Below are 21,412 nucleotides of genomic sequence, written 5' to 3' on the forward strand. Positions count from 1 at the left end.
CACCGGCGCCAACCTTGTGTGAATGCTCTGAAAAGCTAATCATTTGCATATCACGGCATCTTCTTCCTGACGGTTAAATTTCGCGTCTGTAGCACGTCATCTTCGTGGTGTAGCAATTTTAATGGACAGTAGTGTATATTAATCCAGTATTAGATTCCTAACCTCCCTGCAGTGTCTCATGAAGTGAGGTCGCGTGACGCTGTTCGTGGTGATCCGTCTGTCGGACAGGGACGTTAAGTTCGACGGCCCTCTTGTTGCTTTTCGAGAGGAGTAGTCTGCGCGCCAGCACCAGGTATGACTCTCTCCGTTTCCTTAATTCGTAACACAAAATCAACATTATACTGCATAAGCACTCATTACATTCATCCATACGACACAGGTACACACCTGACACTTCGTAACACCACAGAGGAAGGCAACGGCAAACCACCTCCACGAGGATCATGCCATGAGCAAGTGCAGTATTCCTGCATGTGCTCATGTGTTACCGCTATGCTTATTCCCTGAGTAGAGGACTGTTTACTATTACATTCAACTAGTTTTTGAGAAAGAGAGCACCTGGCGACTTCCAACAAACATAGCACATAATTTCAAATCTTTTCGATATTTTTTTTCACTCTGACACCTCCCACAAAAAAACGATCGCCTTCTATACAGGGTGTTTCAAAAAGGACTTTGATACTTTAAAAATTCATATAGATTTATTGAAAGAAAATGGATAGCTGAATTTAGTGTTATTTTGTAAGGAAACACATCAGGTTTTTTTTTTTTTTTTTCTTACCTTAACCTAAAGATGTTGTATGTGGCTCCTGTTGGTTATCCTGCACACATCCCGTTGGAAGTCAATTTCTTCCCAAACTCGCTGTAGCATTGCAGATGTAACTTGCTCATTGGCGGCGTAAATTCTTGCTCTAACTTCAGGTAGAGAAGTCGGCACTTGAGGTAAAAACACGACATCCTTAATGAATCTCCATAAAAAATCGAGTGGTGTCAGGTCTGGGGAACATGGGGGACATGCAATTGGCGCCTCACAGACAATCCATTGACCTGAAAAGCGGTCACTGAGAAAATCTCGGATGTCAGCCAGGTAGTGGGTAGGCGCACCATCTTGCATGAAGTAAACATTTCGTTCTTGGTCATCCTCATCGATCTGTGGTATCAAAAATTGTTGTAACGTATCCAGGTACACTATCCCGTTGATGGTTCTCTCATGGAAAAAAGGGGCCGCACACTTTGTTCTTGCTCAATGCTCATAAAACGTTCAGTTTATGGCTATCACGAAGTGTTGCAATGTTTGATGTGGATTTTCACTGCCCCAAATTCTACAGGTGTGTGTATTAACCTTGCCACTTAAGTGAAAAGTCGACTCGTCAGAAAAAATGATTTTGACCAAGAAATGTTCATCCTCGTGTAATCGATTTAACATATCCACACAGGAGTTTTTCCGAGCAGTTTAATCAGTGTCTTTTATTACTTGTAAGATAGTCAATCTGTACAGTTTAAAATGCAAACGGATTCTCAAAACACGCCAGTTCACGATATGGACGCCGGGTCAATTTCGTACGGCTGTCGTAAAAACGTTGTCTCACTCGCTCAGTGAAGTCGTCTGAAGTGCTATGACGATTTGACCATTTCCCATGTCTTACCGAGCACCCTCTTTCTACAAAACATTTATGTCACTTATAAACTGTACGCCTACTAGGAGGATCTTTAGCGTACTTGGTTCGGAAATTACGCTGAACTGTTGTCGCCGACTTCGATTCTTCGAACCAAAACACACAGCTAGCACGCTCGGGTACAGTGGAGGCAGCCATCTTCAACACAACTGCCGGTAGCGCTCCTTTCGGTGCGATTCGGCCCTAGCGAACTACGCGAGACAAAACTTGTAGTATTTCCCCACAAATTGACACTACAATCACCTCTGTAGGTACTATGAACTAATTTATATGAATTTTCAAAGTTGTAAAGTCCTTCTTGAAACACACTATATTTTAGCTGTTCATGCAGTAAAATTCGGCATCAGGCTTGACGTTGTAAATTACTACTTATTCGCGACTTACCCATATTATACTTTTCCAGTGTCTGACAATGAGGATTATTAGCGACTTCCAACCAAATTTAAACATTATATCAATAATTTTCCAAAATTTCTCTGCCTGATCTGCTTAACGTCATGTATTTAACATAATAACTCGTTTGTAAAGTAATCAGATGTTTGAAAAATTTGCTGGTAATTGCTAATTACGTTACAGTTCGTAGCCTTCATTATATAAATCAATCTTGCTGCATGAAGCTCCAAGTTCGCATGGGACCATGAAAGAATACATGTGGTACAATGAATATATTGGTACATGAACAAATACTTTGAATGAAACATAAGAAATGAATCAAGTCTATCAATACAATAAAATTTCTTACCGAAAGACGCGGCTACAGACTTTCCCGAAGACACTGAACCCCTTCTTTCTGTCCAGTTCCCCAATGACGCTGTACGACGTAAGTAATCCACTTAGAACGATGAATGAATCAGTGTAGACAATGGCAGTTCTTCCTATGACTGTCCACGGATGTTGCAGTTGCTGAAAGAGCTCAAAGTTATTACTCACTGGTAACGGTTATTAACACTTTAACGTAATCAAACATTTCAGTGTCCAAGTTATGCGAAGTAAACGTAATTATTAATTCATAAAACCAAATACAGGAATTCTGAACCTACATTAGGAGTTTATTTACTGTTGTCAACAAAACGGAAACTTAGTTGCTTTTTTTTGGTGGTGACAGTAGTAGCAGTTTTAATCGGAAAGATCATCACCAGGCAACACAAAAATACACTCCTGGAAATGGAAAAAAGAACACATTGACACCGGTGTGTCAGACCCACCATACTTGCTCCGGACACTGCGAGAGGGCTGTACAAGCAATGATCACACGCACGGCACAGCGGACACACCAGGAACCGCGGTGTTGGCCGCCGAATGGCGCTAGCTGCGCAGCATTTGTGCACCGCCGCCGTCAGTGTCAGCCAGTTTGCCGTGGCATACGGAGCTCCATCGCAGTCTTTAACACTGGTAGCATGCCGCGACAGCGTGGACGTGAACCGTATGTGCAGTTGACGGACTTTGAGCGAGGGCGTATAGTGGGCATGCGGGAGGCCGGGTGGACGTACCGTCGAATTGCTCAACACGTGGGGCGTGAGGTCTCCACAGTACATCGATGTTGTCGCCAGTGGTCGGCGGAAGGTGCACGTGCCCGTCGACCTGGGACCGGACCGCAGCGACGCACGGATGCGCGCCAAGACCGTAGGATCCTACGCAGTGCCGTAGGGGACTGCACCGCCACTTCCCAGCAAATTAGGGACACTGTTGCTCCTGGGGTATCGGCGAGGACCATTCGCAACCGTCTCCATGAAGCTGGGCTACGGTCCCGCACACCGTTAGGCCGTCTTCCGCTCACGCCCCAACATCGTGCAGCCCGCCTCCAGTGGTGTCGCGACAGGCGTGAATGGAGGGACGAATGGAGACGTGTCGTCTTCAGCGATGAGAGTCGCTTCTGCCTTGGTGCCAATGATGGTCGTATGCGTGTTTGGCGCCGTGCAGGTGAGCGCCACAATCAGGAATGCATACGACCGAGGCACACAGGGCCAACACCCGGCATCATGGTGTGGGGAGCGATCTCCTACACTGGCCGTACACCACTGGTGATCGTCGAGGGGACACTGAATAGTGCACGGTACATCCAAACCGTCATCGAACCCATCGTTCTACCATTCCTAGACCGGCAAGGGAACTTGCTGTTCCAACAGGACAATGCACGTCCTCATGTATCCCGTGCCACCCTACGTGCTCTAGAAGGTGTAAGTCAACTACCCTGGCCAGCAAGATCTCCGGATCTGTCCCCCATTGAGCATGTTTGGGACTGGATGAAGCGTCGTCTCACGCGGTCTGCACGTCCAGCACGAACGCTGGTCCAACTGAGGCGCCAGGTGGAAATGGCATGGCAAGCCGTTCCACAGGACTACATCCAGCATCTCTACGATCGTCTCCATGGGAGAATAGCAGCCTGCATTGCTGCGAAAGGTGGATATACACTGTACTAGTGCCGACATTGTGCATGCTCTGTTGCCTGTGTCTATGTGCCTGTGGTTCTGTCAGTGTGATCATGTGATGTATCTGACCCCAGGAATGTGTCAATAAAGTTTCCCCTTCCTGGGACAATGAATTCACGGTGTTCTTATTTCAATTTCCAGGAGTGTATTATAGCAGTTTATATGCTATCAGTCTTACTGTGGCATCAATAAAAAATAAAGTCGTATAAAGCTATTCCGCGTCACTGTAGGCAGGGATAAAAATGCTTTTACACAGCTAGTGTCCCCATTACCTCTCCTCACATATCAGATAACTGTCATCATTCTATAACTGTAATACCATATCGTATATGTCCAGCATCTTGTCTGTATCTATTCATGACTCTAAATCATTCTCCTTCTTCATTTCAGCCACACTCAACTGTAAATAATTGCCGTCTAAACTGCATCTTAACCGAAATGATTCTAGATTCAAAATGAGAGTAAAGCTCTATTTCCATCGGCTTAGTTTCCTTCTAGGCGTTTCCTGGCTACTTTACTTCCGTTCGACAGTAAACCAGTACATCTGTTACAGTGTCAACACTACTCACGCTTCTTTCATCCCTATCTATTTTTGTTTTCCTCGTTCCACCGCCTTTGCCAGCCTTTGCCAATTGTTTCTCATGCTTCATCTGAGAAGTCAACTTCACATCTGATTCCTTCTGTACTGCTTCCATATACATACGGTTGATGTCGTTGCTCACATTCGACAAGATGTAATGAATGAACTGATTGACACGATGTTAATACAACTGACATTTCTAAAATAACATTCATCACTATATTATTATCGTTGCTATAATACGTACTACTCATGTCCTATGCATGCTGTAATGTTAACGCATTAATGATGTCTGGTTGGGTGTAAGACAGGGCCTAAATGCCCTGATGGTAGCCAGCGAAATAAACGCATACGTAAATAATCTCAGTTCACAGACCATTTGTAGTATGCAGAGTGCCATCGACATAGCGGCAGGAAAAATACTAACGGGCGACATAGTAAGATTACTTAGTAGTACAAATGTAGTTTACTCTTGACAATAGTGACGCATAATGACTTCATATAATACAGTTTTATTAACCCTACGGTAAGAATGATACCGTGTTACCTGCTACAATATTTTTACTTCCTGATGATGATTGTTTCGATCGAAACTGGTAGAGAATGATTCTCTGTTTTGTGGTTCAATATAAATATGATTTCCTTCAATTGAGAGGTAGTTAAGATGGTGGACTGTGAGGAGAAGGTACTTGGTACTTGGTCTCACCTCAACGGCGGCCGTTCTGTTGACGTGAGGCACGAACATGGCGGCCACGGACTTGTGAAAAATGAGCAGGGCCAGCATGTTCACGAAGCGCATTAGGTGCACACCGGGGATATCTTCAGCTTCTGCAGCCGTCGACGTCAGTGTCTGCAGGTTGGCGCGCACATAGAAAGCAGCCAAGACCCGGCGCCACCACGCTGCCGAAAACGCGAAACTGCTGGTGTATCATGACTACCGAAGTATCACAAGATAACACTATAACACTAATGTCATATTTTTTCGATACTTTCTTTAAGATCTTCTAATTTTGTACAAGCAAAAGAATTTGTTTTTCTGTAATTTGGAAATTTCACCTGAGACTGAAACAAAATGTTTTTCTTGTCTGATATGCACTTTATAAAACGAACTGCACCAACGTTTATTATTTTTCCATAATTTGTTATTAGACTGGAACATGTGGGTAGAGAAATATTAGCGATAATTTAGATGCTTTTATGTTTGTCAGAGAGTCAACTGAGATAGTAGGAACGCCTCTGAGTGTTGCCTTGTTAGGCATGTGTGTGATTGCTCAGAATTTCTGTTCTAGCCACGGTAAAGCGCGAGGATGTGTACCTCGTGCAAGACGAGAAGTAAGACAATGTACCCTCTACTGCTATAAAGAGTGGGAACGGCGTGCGTGGGAAGACGAAATACGCTCCAGATAACATAAAGAGCCTGTCCCGATATCCTCTGCACTTGACCAGGGAGTTCTCGTAACAACTGAAGCCACTAGACCATTGTCGTAGACGCAGACACTGTCATACCCTTAGCATCGACAACAGTAAGACTCTTCATGCCGCATTAGCAAAGAACTTTTGTAAGGTGTACACAGTGAACTTAATTGAGAACTACTAACTGAATAATAACGCTACTCATGTAAAATTCTAACTCCGTAATCTTGACATAAATCTTGTCGTTGCTACTAGACTGGCACATTGCACCTTTCTTACTGTGATGTGGCCGAGTGTCAATATCTAATCGGTCAACAAAAGAAAGAAACATATTTAAAAATTATGCCAGTTTGGCTTTGTTCGAAAACGATCTAAATATTATTGTAATAACATCTGAATCAGGTTACTTTGTTTAATATAACAATCGCAGAGAGTGAAAATTATTAAGATTTTGAACGAGAATGCTATTAAATTACTAGTAAAATAATTTAAATGCAATAATACTGGCAGACTAAAACAAAGTTTTTTTTCATTTCGTGACTGATTTTTGAAAGGGTTTTCTTTTGCTTGCTTGGTGCTTCTTATTCCAACGATGTAGCTCCTTTGAATTTTATTATTATTATTATTATTATTATTATTATTATTATTATACACAAAGATTTATAAATTACTACAGACAGTGAAATTCTACAATTTTTATTTGTGAATTTGATGACTTTTACCTTTACAAGTAAACGATACTGCGAGGTAACGCAATGTTGTCAGTAATAGAGAAAGCTCTCCAATTAGCCATTCCTGTAACGATTATTTGAATTTTTTCCAAAATTATTACATTTTATTTCCTTTAGTAATTTAAAACGATAGTTAACATTTAAGTTTGTTGTTTAGAAAAGCGATTCTGTCGCTTTCGTGTACGAGCACATTAGTCAGCACATGTTTGTTCAGGTAAGTCACCTAATTGTTACTGCTCTGATAGCCAACAGGTTAATGAATGAGGTATGTCCAATTGGAGTGACGACCGAATTTAGAAATAACTTCCATTTGCTCTGTCTTTTCAAAATTTCGTGGTACTTCTTGTTGTCTCTGTTCTGTGTGAGTTGCACTACTTTATAGAAAACATTCGAAATTTACGCAAGAAGAAGGAGGAGTAAGTTACTTGCAGAAGTAACTTGTTATAGACATTCACCGCTGATCAATTACCGTTTCGAAAATGACTGCCTTATCTTTCACATCCAATTATACTTACAGAGTTGCGCGTAACAACCAGTAAAGACTGAACGAAAATTTGACAAACGGAACAAAACTACAAGAAGCGAGGGAATGTTCACAGCAAACACTTCTTGAAAATAAGAAAATCTAGAACCGTTCGCTGGAAAGCACAGGCTATTTAATTTGGATTAAGGATGAATGTTTTGACACTCTACTCCTTTTCACATTCGTCAGGTATCAGCAAAAACATCCTGTAAGTGCGCTAGCGTCACCAGAATAAATTACTGGGGTTAGGAGTGGACCCTTATTCTATGTCAGAACACATCAGTGTTTACCTGTAAAAAATTTGTTTAATTTCTGTATTATTGTCAAAGAAGCACAAGGGTTTACATAGATTGTCACATAACAATTTCAGGACAGTTATCCTGACCTTACAATGATAGATAGACAATATTCAATCAGACTGGTGAACACGTGATTAAAGACTTTCCAGACATCAAAATGTGAGATTATATAACAGTAGAACTTATATTACTTTGCCATCTAGGAAACAAGACTATACAGAATCGCCGGTACAAGAAAGGAATTAGAATTAGATTGCCACATATGAAGAAAATAATCTTAAATACATATTGTCAGCTTCCTACAACAAGTCATCTATAAATGAAAATACTGAATATTATTTTTCAAAAACTTTCTCCTCGTGTAACGTATGCTTTAGAGATCGTATTCAACTGCTGAGCGATACTGACTGTTGGTTGGCCCTTTGTTGCGCATGGGAACAATGTCGTTTAACAAAACTTTAAACTTAGTGAAAATAAGAAATTTGAAATAATGAAAAGTAATCTAAGGAAATGCCAAAAGTAATCAGTTGTGTAGTCAGTGAAAACTATTCAGCTGAAGCTCATTACTGAAATACATTATGAATGTTACGTGACATGTGCAATTTCTGACTTGAAATATCCACAGAAATAAAATACTGCTCTGCTAAGAAGAAAAATAACCGGTTGAGATTACCTACACTGTGCACTGTACATTAATCTGCTTGCTTAGCACAACACCTGATACTTCAGACTACGAACTGTTTCCACATAACAAGGCAAAGAGAGATCTGGCATGAAATTAGAGGGCCGCAGCTCTTACTCAGAATGTTGTTTTGCGTCTGGTGTATTGACGATCTCGAAAGCAAACAAAAATCAACACATGCAGCAGGTAAAGAAAAAAATTAACCACTCACTGTAAAATTCGTTGTTGTCCCTTTTTGTTATCATTATTATTTCTTGTCAGAAACACTGCGCGGTTTCGTGTGGCGCAAGATGCAATGCACGTACGACAATATATTCAAAGCTTCATTAACACTGGTGGAGGAAGGTTTTACTTTAAAAATGTCGTTCTTGAAAAATTTAACTCTGATTGTTGTAAAGGACTGTTCATCAAAGAAGACCCTAAAAATTACGAAATTCTCCAAATACAAAAATTACAGACATCTGAAACAATTGCGTTATTTGTGAAATAATGAAAACAAAGAGATCAAATTAACACTAATCGTGAATGTTAATAGTCACCTGAGTAACAAAGATTTCCTTCAATTAATAGTCACGACAAGCAAACATTTCATTCTTGCGCATGCATTGGTTACCTTGAGAAATTTTTCCAAAAAATCTTTTCCATCAGTAGAATCAATAACATATGTTAACAAACAAGTTTTCATCGCCATAATAAAGTATTCCAAATACTATCTCTCGGATTCACAAACATCGAATTTCCTTCACTAAAACTCAACTGCCCGCTACTATGCGTCAAATAAGAATGCCCCGGCGTTGCACAACTGAGTGGCGGAAAGCGCACCACAGCTAAACTTAGACACAGAGTCAAGAATCTTATTCACTATTCGTGCAGTGCGCTCATTCATCTTTGCCCCAGTAGAGTAAAGGTGAATAATTTACAATGGAATAAAACATATGAAAACCTTTCATTACCCCCTGCCCCCACAGAAAAAAAAATTCGTACGGTTTGTCTTAGATGTGGTAGGCAAGGAAAATGATTTTCTTTTAATTACAAATAAGTGAGTACAATAAGCTACAATTATAAATAGCATTACAAGTGTTAGGACTCAATGTTACAAAATGAACAAGAGAATATTCCGATTTGTGTTTTACAAAGGATGATTGTCTTTGCTCAGGGAGGGATCACACACACCATTTACTGAGTTTTGTATATTGTAGGTAAATACTGCGTCACCTACAGCATCGGAGATATGCTTTTATGTCTCATATCATCAATCCTGAGACTAGTACTGTTATACAATTGAAGGCAAAATGTTGCATCACTTAGCACCAACGAATTTATCATTAAATGGCTCTTGTCACTAATGCTGTGGCTACGAAAGTAAATGCAAGTAGCACAGTACTGATACGTTTCTTGGAGCATTGTTCAAGTCATATCAGACGTAGTCTCAATAAGGCAACTGACTGTCCATTAGTAACAACCCTCTGAAGACTGTTAGTAAATGTAGAACCAAATATGAACAACATGAACAGACTCAGGGAAGTAATTTTCCAGTGACAACTCATACGTCCATCTGAAGTCTCGTAGGTATCTTGCATTGTCTGTCTGAATTAATTCAAGAAATCAGTTAGCTGAAGCCAACATGTAATCAGGCAAGGGAACTGGTGCTTGTATGTGCTTCCGAGTCTTTTCTTTAATTTGTTAATGAATTCAGCTACCATTGACAGTTTACGTGAACATAGCTAATTGTCTCATTTCATTTCCAACTCCACTCCTCTAAGCACCGTATTATCATGTATGTTTGATGATTGATTTGAACCTTTGCGCGCCTTGTAATTATTTGTATCACCTATTCAGTGACCGGAATCTAGTTAATGCATCTTGGCAATAAACAGGATTTTATTATGACGTTTAATTTCATTCCGTAGTTTGATGAAACACTTTTTCGTTGTTTCTGTGTGAGCTATGTTAAAACTCAGATTTTTATTATTTTCTGTTGCACGACTTAGTCATAGCATTTCACATGATTTAATGGGGAGCGGTCTGTGCGCTGCATAGCTCACCGCGTTCAGATAATTATAACAGCTTGAGCAGTGAGGTACTCGAAAGAAGATAGAGGAAACACTCCCGATAGATAACGCTCAAGTGACAGTGTTCGGGTTCGAGGCACGTTACACTAACCCAACTATTGCGGACGGAAATAATATCGCTGTAAATCAAAACGTACATAAGGCTGCCATTAACATACAAACCGATGAGCATGTAATGCAGCAAGTAGCCAACATACATCTCAATACAAACCGAAGAACAGCAACTGTAACAACTCGATCGTATGCAGCAAACAACTTCACGGAAGCCAGGAACTATTAGCAGTGGTAACAACAACCACGACAGCAGCGACTCCCTCTTCCAGAACTGCTACCACGCCATCTTGGAGCATTTCATCGGCTTATGCAACCACAGCAAGAGCTACAACGACAGCAACGGTAGCAGGGTGCAGTGTCTCAACAACACTGCTAGCAACGGCGCTGCGAAGAACAATGAACGCAGCTGAAAACAATCGTCATGATCACTCTGATGACAGTCCATGTATTGTCTAGATATTGTCTATGTTGAGATTAAATCCCAAACTGTGAGAAAACTCCACAATGGCACTCTCATTGAAAGAAAGTAGCGACGGGAAAAATAAAATTGTTGATAGCAAGATAGTGTCAAGTAACACGATAAGGGTTGAACTCACTTCTGCCATTGCGGATAATTCACTTGTTGCAACCTGATTACTGAGAGAGAAAATTCTAGAACCTGCACACAATACGAATATCAATGAGAAGGACATAGTGAATGACATACAGTCCTCATTTCCACCAGTCAAAATTACACTGTCCAGTTATATTAATATGACCACCTGTCAAAATCTGATTAAACACCTTTTGCAGTCCGGACCGCTGCCAGACGTGTAGGAAGAGAATCAATGGGGGTCTGGAAGGTATGAGCAGGGATGTAGAGCAAGACGTAGAGCAATACCGACCTCAGTTCTGTGGCCAGCTGCGGTAGATATCTCTGTTGAGGATCCTTGGCGTGTACAGCCCGATCGAAGTGGTCCCACATATTCTAGATTCGGTTTGAATCCGAAGAGTTCTGGCCAGCTAATCCCGATGCTCTTCAGACTACGCAGGTGCATCGCGGTCTGTGTGACACGTTGCATTGTCCTGCTTGGAGATGAAATCGTCCCGAGGAAAAGCACACCGCACATAAAGGATAAATGCATACTTGTATTGATCCATTGTGCCTTTCACAATGACGAAATCACCCAGAAAATTGCACGATAACATTCCGCAGACCATAACGCTCCTTCCTCCGGCGCAGATCCTTCCGACGATTGCTGCCAGGTGTTTGCTTTCAGAAGTTGCACACCGTATACGCCAGCGTCCGATGGAGTATAATACGTGATTCATCTCAAAAGGCCACCTGTCGCCACTCGGGGGACGCCCAGTACCTTTCGTAGCCGATGAACAACAGTCAGCATGTGTGCTTGCACCAGGCGCCAGCTGCGGAGACCCACATGCAACAACTTTCGCTGAACGATCGTTGAGGACACGCTGCTGGTAGGCCCTTTGGTTCATCTGGGCCGTCAGCTACTCACCAATTCTACGTCTATTCGCCATTAGACACCTCCGCAGTCGTCGTTCATCCCTGTCATATATGGCCCATGGTGCACCGCAGTTGCCCTTGCGATGTTTAGGATAGCGCCTTTTGCCATGCATGCTGTACTTTAACCACGGCGGCACACGAATGTTTACAAACATTTCGGAATGCTTCCACTCTTGGCACGAAAGCCAATGATTATGCCCTTTTGAACGTAAGATAAATCACACAGTCGCATTACGACAACGACTGCACTGTTTTGCGCGTCTCTCTGACACGCTTTATATACACTCATGCTCATAAATTAAGCGTAATGCTGATACATGGTGAAACAACGCTCTGGTGGGCGGTTTGCGGGTTTAAATCACCTCGGGGTATGACCATGCGGTGCATTTGACCTGCGGTCGTCGCACGGTGGCGCTGGCAGCAGTCAACATACGCAGAGGTGTGTTGGTGCACGCCAGAGTACGGTGCAGCGAGCAAGTGAGCAGACGTTTTCAGACGTGCTAATGGTGACTGTGTGTTGAAAATGGCTCAAAGAACACATGTTAATGACGTTATGAGGGGTAGAGTACTAAGGCGACTGGAGGCTGGTCAAACACGGCAGGTCGTAGCATGGGCCCTCCATGTGCCACAAAGTGTGATCTCAAGGTTATGGCAACGATCCCAGCAGACAGTAAACGTGTCCGGGCGCTACAGTACGGGACGTCCACAGTGTACAACATCACAAGAAGACCGATATCTCACTATCAGTGCCCGCAGACGGCCACGGAGTACTGCAGCTAGCCTTGCTCGGAACCTTACCGCAGCCACTGGAAGAGTTGTCTCCAAACACACAGTCTACAAACGGCTGAACAGACATGGTTTATTCGCCCGGAGAACTACAAGGTGCATTCCACCAACCCATGGTCACAGGAGAGCCCGTAAAGCCTGGTGTCAAGAACACAGTACATGGTCATTGGAACAATGGTCTCAGGTTATGTTCACGGGCGAGTCCAGGTATAGTCTGAACGGTGATTCTCGCCGGGTTTTCATATGGTGTGTAAAACCAGGAACCAGATACCAACCCCTTAATGTCCTTGAAAGGGACCTGTATGGAGGTTGTGGTTTGATGGTGTGGGGTGGGATTATGATTGGTGCACATACATCCCTGCATGTCTTTGACAGAGGAACTGTAACAGGTCAGGTGTATCGGGACGTTATTTTGCACCAGTATGTCCGCCTTTTCAGGGGTGCAGTGGGTTCCACCTTCCTCCTGATGGATGATAACGCACGGCCCCACCGAGTTGCCGTCGTGGAGTACCTTGAAACAGAAGATATCAGGCGAATGTAGTGGCCTGCCTGTTCTCCAGACCTAAACCCCATCGAGCACATCTGGGATGCTCTCGGTCGACGTATCTCTGCACGTCTTCGAACCCCTACGACACTTCAGGAGCTCCGACAGGCACTGGTGCAAGAATGGGAGGCTATACCCCAGCAGCTGCTCGACCACCTGATCCAGAGTATGGCAACCCGTTGTGCGGCCTGTGTATGTGTGCATGGTGATCATATTCTATACTGGTGTCGAGGTACATGCACAGGAAACAGTGGCGTTTTGTAGTACATGTGTTTCGGGACGGTTTTCTCAACTTATCACCAATACCGTGGACTTGCAGATCTGTGTCGTGTGTGTTCCCTATGTACCTATGCTATTAGCGCCAGTTTTGTGTAGTGCCACGTTGTGTGGCACCACATTCTGCAATTATCCTTAATTTATGAGCATGAGTGTACCTTCCATTGCCAGTGCTGCCACCTGCCGTCAAACGTAGGCGCTGCTCACATTAACGTGACTGGATCGCGTAGAATTTCAAGAAACGTGTGGTCAATGGCGAAGCCACCAAACACCCTATTCCTATGTTCTGGTGTCATTCAGATCAGTGTGTTTTCCAGAATATGTCTCCCTGTATGGCTTCAGATGCGAAGTATGGTAAACCCTAAAGACAGCCGGTTAGACAGTCTTGTAACTAGTTCCAGTTTTATTACATATGTGGACAGAATAAAGCACGCTGCTCCAGAAGTTGTAGTGGACATGATCTAATACAGTGTATATCGACGTCTGCTGCTAGACGCCTGTAGTGCTCTGGTAGTCATCTGTCTATAGAGCGGGACTGCCCATTACATCCTCAGTTACCGCCAAGTATATAGCTGTCGTCAAAATTTTGCGCTCAAACCTCAAAAACCTATATGCCATTGTAATCAGAGGTGACAGTTGCCAAATTCTCGTCAGCTGTCGTAATTGCATGGAGAGTTCACAACAGTTTTACAATCACAGTCATCTCAGGGGGCAGTCTCAAATGGCATCTTCGTTTCCTAAGCATTCTGTCACTTTGTACCGATACCACGGTCCTTCCTAAACCAACCGGTACATGGCCAATACAGTATTTTGCATGACGTAGATATGCTATATCAGTATAACGGACCAGTCGCTCCTATCAGGCAAAATCGCTACCCGCTGGGGGCTTCCACAGGATCGCCTTCGAACCAACATTAAGTTGATTGATACTAACGAAATAGACCATGTTGTACTATACACTCCTGGAAATGGAAAAAAGAACACATTGACACCGGTGTGTCAGACCCACCATACTTGCTCCGGACACTGCGAGAGAGCTGTACAAGCAATGATCACACGCACGGCACAGCGGACACACCAGGAACCGCGGTGTTGGCCGTCGAATGGCGCTAGCTGCGCAGCATTTGTGCACCGCCGCCGTCAGTGTCAGCCAGTTTGCCGTGGCATACGGAGCTCCGTCGCAGTCTTTAACACTGGTAGCATGCCGCGACAGCGTGGACGTGAACCGTATGTGCAGTTGACGGACTTTGAGCGAGGGCGTATAGTGGGCATGCGGGAGGCCGGGTGGACGTACCGCCGAATTGCTCAACACGTGGGGCGTGAGGTCTCCACAGTACATCGATGTTGTCGCCAGTGGTCAGCGGAAGGTGCACGTGCCCGTCGACCTGGGACCGGACCGCAGCGACGCACGGATGCACGCCAAGACCGTAGGATCCTACGCAGTGCCGTAGGGGACCGCACCGCCACTTCCCAGCAAATTAGGGACACTGTTGCTCCTGGGGTATCAGCGAGGACCATTCGCAACCGTCTCCATGAAGCTGGGCTACGGTCCCGCACACCGTTAGGCCGTCTTCCGCTCACGCCCCAACATCGTGCAGCCCGCCTCCAGTGGTGTCGCGACAGGCGTGAATGGAGGGACGAATGGAGACGTGTCGTCTTCAGCGATGAGAGTCGCTTCTGCCTTGGTACCAATGATGGTCGTATGCGTGTTTGGCGCCGTGCAGGTGAGCGCCACAATCAGGACTGCATACGACCGAGGCACACAGGGCCAACACCCGGCATCATGGTGTGGGGAGCGATCTCCTACACTGGCCGTACACCACTGGTGATCGTCGAGGGGACACTGAATAGTGCACGGTACATCCAAACCGTCATCGAACCCATCGTTCTACCATTCCTAGACCGGCAAGGGAACTTGCTGTTCCAACAGGACAATGCACGTCCGCATGTATCCCGTGCCACCCAACGTGCTCTAGAAGGTGTAAGTCAACTACCCTGGCCAGCAAGATCTCCGGATCTGTCCCCCATTGAGCATGTTTGGGACTGGATGAAGCGTCGTCTCACGCGGTCTGCACGTCCAGCACGAACGCTGGTCCAACTGAGGCGCCAGGTGGAAATGGCATGGCAAGCCGTTCCACAGGACTACATCCAGCATCTCTACGATCGTCTCCATGGGAGAATAGCAGCCTGCATTGCTGCGAAAGGTGGATATACACTGTACTAGTGCCGACATTGTGCATGCTCTGTTGCCTGTGTCTATGTGCCTGTGGTTCTGTCAGTGTGATCATGTGATGTATCTGACCACAGGAATGTGTCAATAAAATTTCCCCTTCCTGGGACAATGAATTCACAGTGTTCTTATTTCAATTTCCAGGAGTGTATGTAAGTAAAAGATTACATGAAAACCCCTTCGCCCCATCCGCTAAATGGTCTTAGAGCTTTTATTATGGATATCATTCGTGTATAACGTGGCTTATAAAATAGTACGTCTGACACAAAAAATGAAAATGATCGTATGGCATTGTTCGCCGGGAGGCCCCATTTCGGGGAGTTCGACATGATAACAAAATCGTCAGAACAAGCGACTGGCTACAGAACAACTGAAAGAACGTTCCTTCTATTCCACAATGGAACACCAGGAGCCTTAGGCACAAGTGAAATAGGTTGATTGCTATTATGAGCGAACTGCATGCCAGTATAGCAACAATTTCTGAAATCTGCCAAACTAACGATGTGTACCTGAAGCACAACCGTCTTAAGAAATTTTAGAAAGGACGGAGTTGATTGACAGGGAGTTTGTGGTTACAGAGGAAAAAAAACTTAACACACACCTTGTCGTATAGAGATAAATAGTATTCTCAGAGATACCTTGTCGCTCGACATAGTGAACTTACAAAGCATTCCGAATGTTGTGGCTATATACTGTCCTCCTCTTGCTCAAAATTCTGCAGCCGTATGTCCGCATATATTCAAACCAGCTACCGCATAAATCCGCATTTGGAGGAGACTTCATTGCATGCTGTCGCATGTGGGACGACCGATTAAATTATGCCAGCGGTAATGAACCAGCAATCTCCATCACTCAATCAAATCTAGTTTTACTAAGCACTAAACGACTGACCTGATTAGGTATTTGGTCAAAAAGCCCATCCTCAACAGACTGTGCGCCAGTCTCTTCATAATTGTCTTTAAAATGCCTATGAGAACCATTCATAGCCACTCACGGCAGTGATCAGCATCTTACTGAAATCTCTCTGATAGCACATGCATCACGTCCTTTAGGATACACGTGGGATGATGGTATCAACTATAAGCATATCAACTGGTAGGCATATCAAACGAAAATAAAATGGAGCTTTTAATGCTTGTACATCAGACGACGACTTGAAGGTAGAAACACGCAATCTAAGAATACAAGTCTGAGAGCCGTCCTTGATGACTCAGGTACGAGCAAGTCGGTTACCAACAGATGTAAAAACCGGAAACTATGTTTGGATGCATAATGTTATCATGCGATCGGTAAAAGAGGGCATGCAATTAAGACATTTAGAATAAATCCGACATGCAATAATTTTACGCAGAGTCATTGATAGACCTGTTAGTACCAGCCTACGTGACATGATGTATCCTTGAGTTGTCGATCTTTCAGCAAGGATATGTACCTAACTATAGATCAAAAATGGATACACCTTCTGTATAAATGAACTGCAACATTGACTGAGGAAGAAAGACACAGCGCGCCAAGGCTTGAACAAACTTTCGTACTTATGATTTTTAACCTCTCCCACAAAATAAATATGACTTTTCAAAACATCTTTGTTCCTGAGCAATGGAGCGTAATCATATACTAGATCCCAAATCGGGAAAAGATCCATTGTCAGTTCCCTCTTTCCGGCCAATAGCCATAACTCGTGTATCTGCAAAATAATGAATAAGATGATCAAGAATAGATTACAGTATTTTATGGTACATAACAAAAGTCTTCACAATAGGATATTTGGTTTCCTGAAAAATGTCAGCACATTATAGTCACTAAGTGTCTTTATTACGAAAGTGCAGTTGAACTTCACTGACAACATGTATACGTTTGCAATCTTCCTAAATGAAAGGGATACGCACGGCAACGTTGATATTTCTGTATTATGATATATCTATTTAATATGGAAATACCACCGAAAATAGTTAATTAGTTATCGCATTTACTACATCACAGGATCTTAAGACCAAGTTCGACGGACGGACAACCGATTTCCAGGAACCGCCTACAAAGATTTGCCACAGGGGGATCCTTTCAGTACGCTAGTTTTTTACATACATATGATAGGTTTATTGGTATACGATTACTGTAACCTGTCACCTTTCTACATGATTAGGACGCCTTCGTGACATATGTCAAACACAAGGAGCAGACCCGTGCTTTGTACTACCAGCAATGTTTCTGTGCTGTCGTAACTGGGTTTCTCGAGAAGGTAATGGATATATTGCGTGAAAGGTGCCACCTGATGTCGTTACTAGACCCATGATAGACACAGAAGCAGTTTACTTGCTAATATAAACCACACTATTTTACCATCTACTCGTGTTAAATACCTACGATCCTTTTACATGTGTACAAACAGTTAATTAAGACTCCGCTTCTACGCCACGACTGAAGGTTCTAGAATGGATACAAGCAGCAGCTCTGCATATTTGTAAAGGCCATATTAAATCGACATCCAGTCTCTTATACAAGCGGAATTGGCATTTCCTCCACTCGCTACGAGACGAAAACTATTATTTCTCCGACACATGTCGAGGGCCATATCCTCTATCATTCGTGACCCCTAAATCTGATACAGATTTAAGTTATACTGGACTATGGAACCCAAATCCGCGCTAATAAAACTACATTATATGGTGAAATCCTAAAACGTCCGATACCAGGTGTTACCATTAGTTTCACAGACGTCATGTAGTGTCAGTCACGCGATATCTCTTTAAAAATTCATTGTCCCATGTACGCTGGTAGCCTGATTGAAGAATCAGTACCCTGGTGTGAACTGAGAGCCTCTACACTGTCTAAAGTGGATTGTAACTGGCATGACTGGTACAAATCGTACGCGATCGTTCCAAAACGGATGTCTCTGAAAGAGTCGCTTCTTCTGATGACCAGACAGGTTGGGGACAATCCTCCTAGTATTCAACAGTAGCTTTGATATTAACTGCGGAGTTGTACGCCATTCATGAAGCTATTCTTTACGTTGTCGCTTTCAAGTCGGCAAAGTCCTAATATGTTCTGACCCAAAAAGTGCCCTACAGTCTCTTACGAGAGCAGCCGAAGGAAAAGCTGTAAATCCCTTGGCACACGATATACTGAGAAGTGTCAATAGAACAAAGGGGCTGCGTAAACTGATTCTTGTACATTTGATACAGGGACGTGGTATTATGGACAACGAACGTGCAGACCAGCTGCGTATACTTTTCACCGACATACCCCTACTATACACTGATTTTCATAGTATTATTAACAAATTTTGTCGCAGTTGCGAATATTCTTGATATCAACTGAATTAGGAGTGGAGCTCATACTTGTTGGTGGCCCATGAAAATTTATGCCCGACCGGGACTCGAACCATGACAACCCGTCTATAGCGAGCAGTCGCCTTAACCGTCTTTTTTTTCTGGATTTTATTTTTATTGTTTTTATGTTTTTTTGTTTTGTGTGTGTGTGTGTGTGTGTGTGTGTGTGTGTGTGTGTGTGTGTGTGTGTGTGTAATTGATCAGAGGCCTTCTGCGCCCCGCTGGTAATATGTTGAGTCACGTCTTCTCGAAATTGATGTGTTCCGTTCAATTGTTCAGAAATGTTCATTGGTTCAAACAGGAAACCTTCTTCTCTCTTGACTTAACACATTCCAGCTGCGAGGCGGGTCGTGGAAAGCACTCCCAAGGAAGCTCGAGAAAAATTGTCTGTATTTTGGGTGACGGACAACGACATAATGACGGTCATTGAGGTATGTCCAAAAATCGAGTACACAGTTTACAGTTTGTCCAAATAGGTAGTGAATAGCATGTCCGCGAATCCAATTCACAGCATTGGTCTTTGTCCGAGGAAAATATTCACGTTCCGGAAATAATAATGAAAGGGGAGTAATCCGATCCGGAATGTCCCGCGTTAGAAAAGCGATAATACGACGAATCAAGTGCCAAACCTCCGCCGCCGGTCCGCAAACAAACCGATGTTCATCAGTGTCTGGCACTCCACACGTGGAACAGAGAGGTGATTGGGCGAGGTGGATACGATGAAGGCGGAATTGGTTAATTTGCTGACCATTGATAGTTAGGTACCAGACAGATTGAACATTCGTGTCAAGGTAACAGGCGAAAACCGCGCGCCATACATGACGCCAGTCAACCTGGGGGAACTTTTGTTCAATCGGGTTAGGTGGACGACCTAATTGGAGGACAATGTATACTGCCTTTGTCTTGAGTAAAAGCTGTCTTGGTAAGGTGATGCGTAGATAACTGACTTCAAGAAAGAAGTATCGTATATAATGGAACTGAGCCGGAACATCCGAGATCATCACTGGAGCTGACAGTGAGACCGGCGAATATGCCGGAGGAGACCAGTGAGGTTCGTTGGGCAACGTGTCCATACCGTCATCTGGGAGCTGACAAATAGGGCGCGAGCTCTATCCGGCACGTGAAATAGACCTATCCCACCTCGTTCACGGGGAAGAGTAAGGGTTGCATAGCTAACTTTGAACAACAGCCCAAAGCTGACGAAAGATGCCATCGCTGCCAACATGCGACGTGCCACAGTAAGCGGGAAAGGTAGAACGTGTGCTACATGGGGAACTCGGGATGCGATATATATATTGACATATCGAGCTCGTTGGAGAATATCTAGGGATCGAAGGCGATGGTCCGTAAGACCTGCTCTGATCATTAAAAGGAGGCGTCGGGAGTTGATGGCGGTTGAACGCCGGAGATCAGATGAAAAATCTATTCCCAAACAGCGAATGGTATCAACGGTGGTGAGAGGTGTAACGCACTCCACGGGAAGTCCTGTGCCAATGAACATAACTTGTGACTTACGTGCGTTTAAAGAGCTACCCGACGCCTCACCATAAGTCGCTACCCACGTCAAAACAGCTCGAACCTCGTCGGCATTACGTAAACAGATGACTACATCGTCAGCATAGGCCGTGCAACAGAATCGGTATCGATCTATGGACAAGCCTATCAAACGATGTCTGAGTCCACATAGCAAGGATTCCAAGGAAAAGGCGTACAAAATCGCTGATAGAGGGCAACCTTGACGTACGGATCGATCTATTTTTATCGGAGGAGTGAGTCTGCCATTGTACATAAAGCCTGGAAGAGGCACCCCGCAGAAGGCGCATCACTACCGTGATAACGGCGACTGGGAAACCCATATGGTGAAGAACGGCCGTAAGGACCGAATGGTCAACCCTATCAAAAGCTTGACTAAAGTCCAAAGACGCAAGTGCCCCAGAGAGGCGTTGTGCCTGGGTAACGGCGATCATATCCCTGTAGCGGCATAAAGCCGTGCGGATATTATTATCCCCTCCCAAACATGCTTGGTCTGGCGACACAACATATTGGGCAACGTTTTTAAGTCGTGCCACCAAAAGGCGAGTGAAGGTTTTCATATCACTGTTAAGGAGGGTGAGGGGCGGATAATCACTGATATTGTTGCCACCATGCGGTTATGTACAGGAATAATAATTCCTTCCATGAAAGCGTCCGGCACAGGTATGTCCGGAGACATCAGTTCCCGACAGATGGAGGTGAAGGTGGACTCTAACAAATCACGGAAGGTGCGATAAAATTCGAGGGG

At 44.0% G+C, this 21,412-nt stretch overlaps 1 protein-coding gene across 1 annotated transcript in view; it reads right to left on the bottom strand.

The window, feature by feature from the left end:
* The window catches only part of LOC124805617 (regulator of hypoxia-inducible factor 1-like), a 228,996-nt gene that overhangs the window by 140,218 nt on the left and 67,366 nt on the right, over nucleotides 1–21,412 (bottom strand). Inside the window, exons 6-7 of the mRNA XM_047266184.1 lie at nucleotides 5,392–5,585; nucleotides 2,419–2,579 (exon numbers count right to left, since the gene is read on the bottom strand). Coding sequence (XP_047122140.1) covers nucleotides 2,419–2,579; nucleotides 5,392–5,585 — 355 coding nt within the window. The remainder of the gene's footprint in view (nucleotides 1–2,418; nucleotides 2,580–5,391; nucleotides 5,586–21,412) is intronic.

Source organism: Schistocerca piceifrons, chromosome 7 (genome assembly GCF_021461385.2).
Source record: "Schistocerca piceifrons isolate TAMUIC-IGC-003096 chromosome 7, iqSchPice1.1, whole genome shotgun sequence".
In the NCBI taxonomy this organism is placed as follows: domain Eukaryota; kingdom Metazoa; phylum Arthropoda; class Insecta; order Orthoptera; family Acrididae; genus Schistocerca; species Schistocerca piceifrons.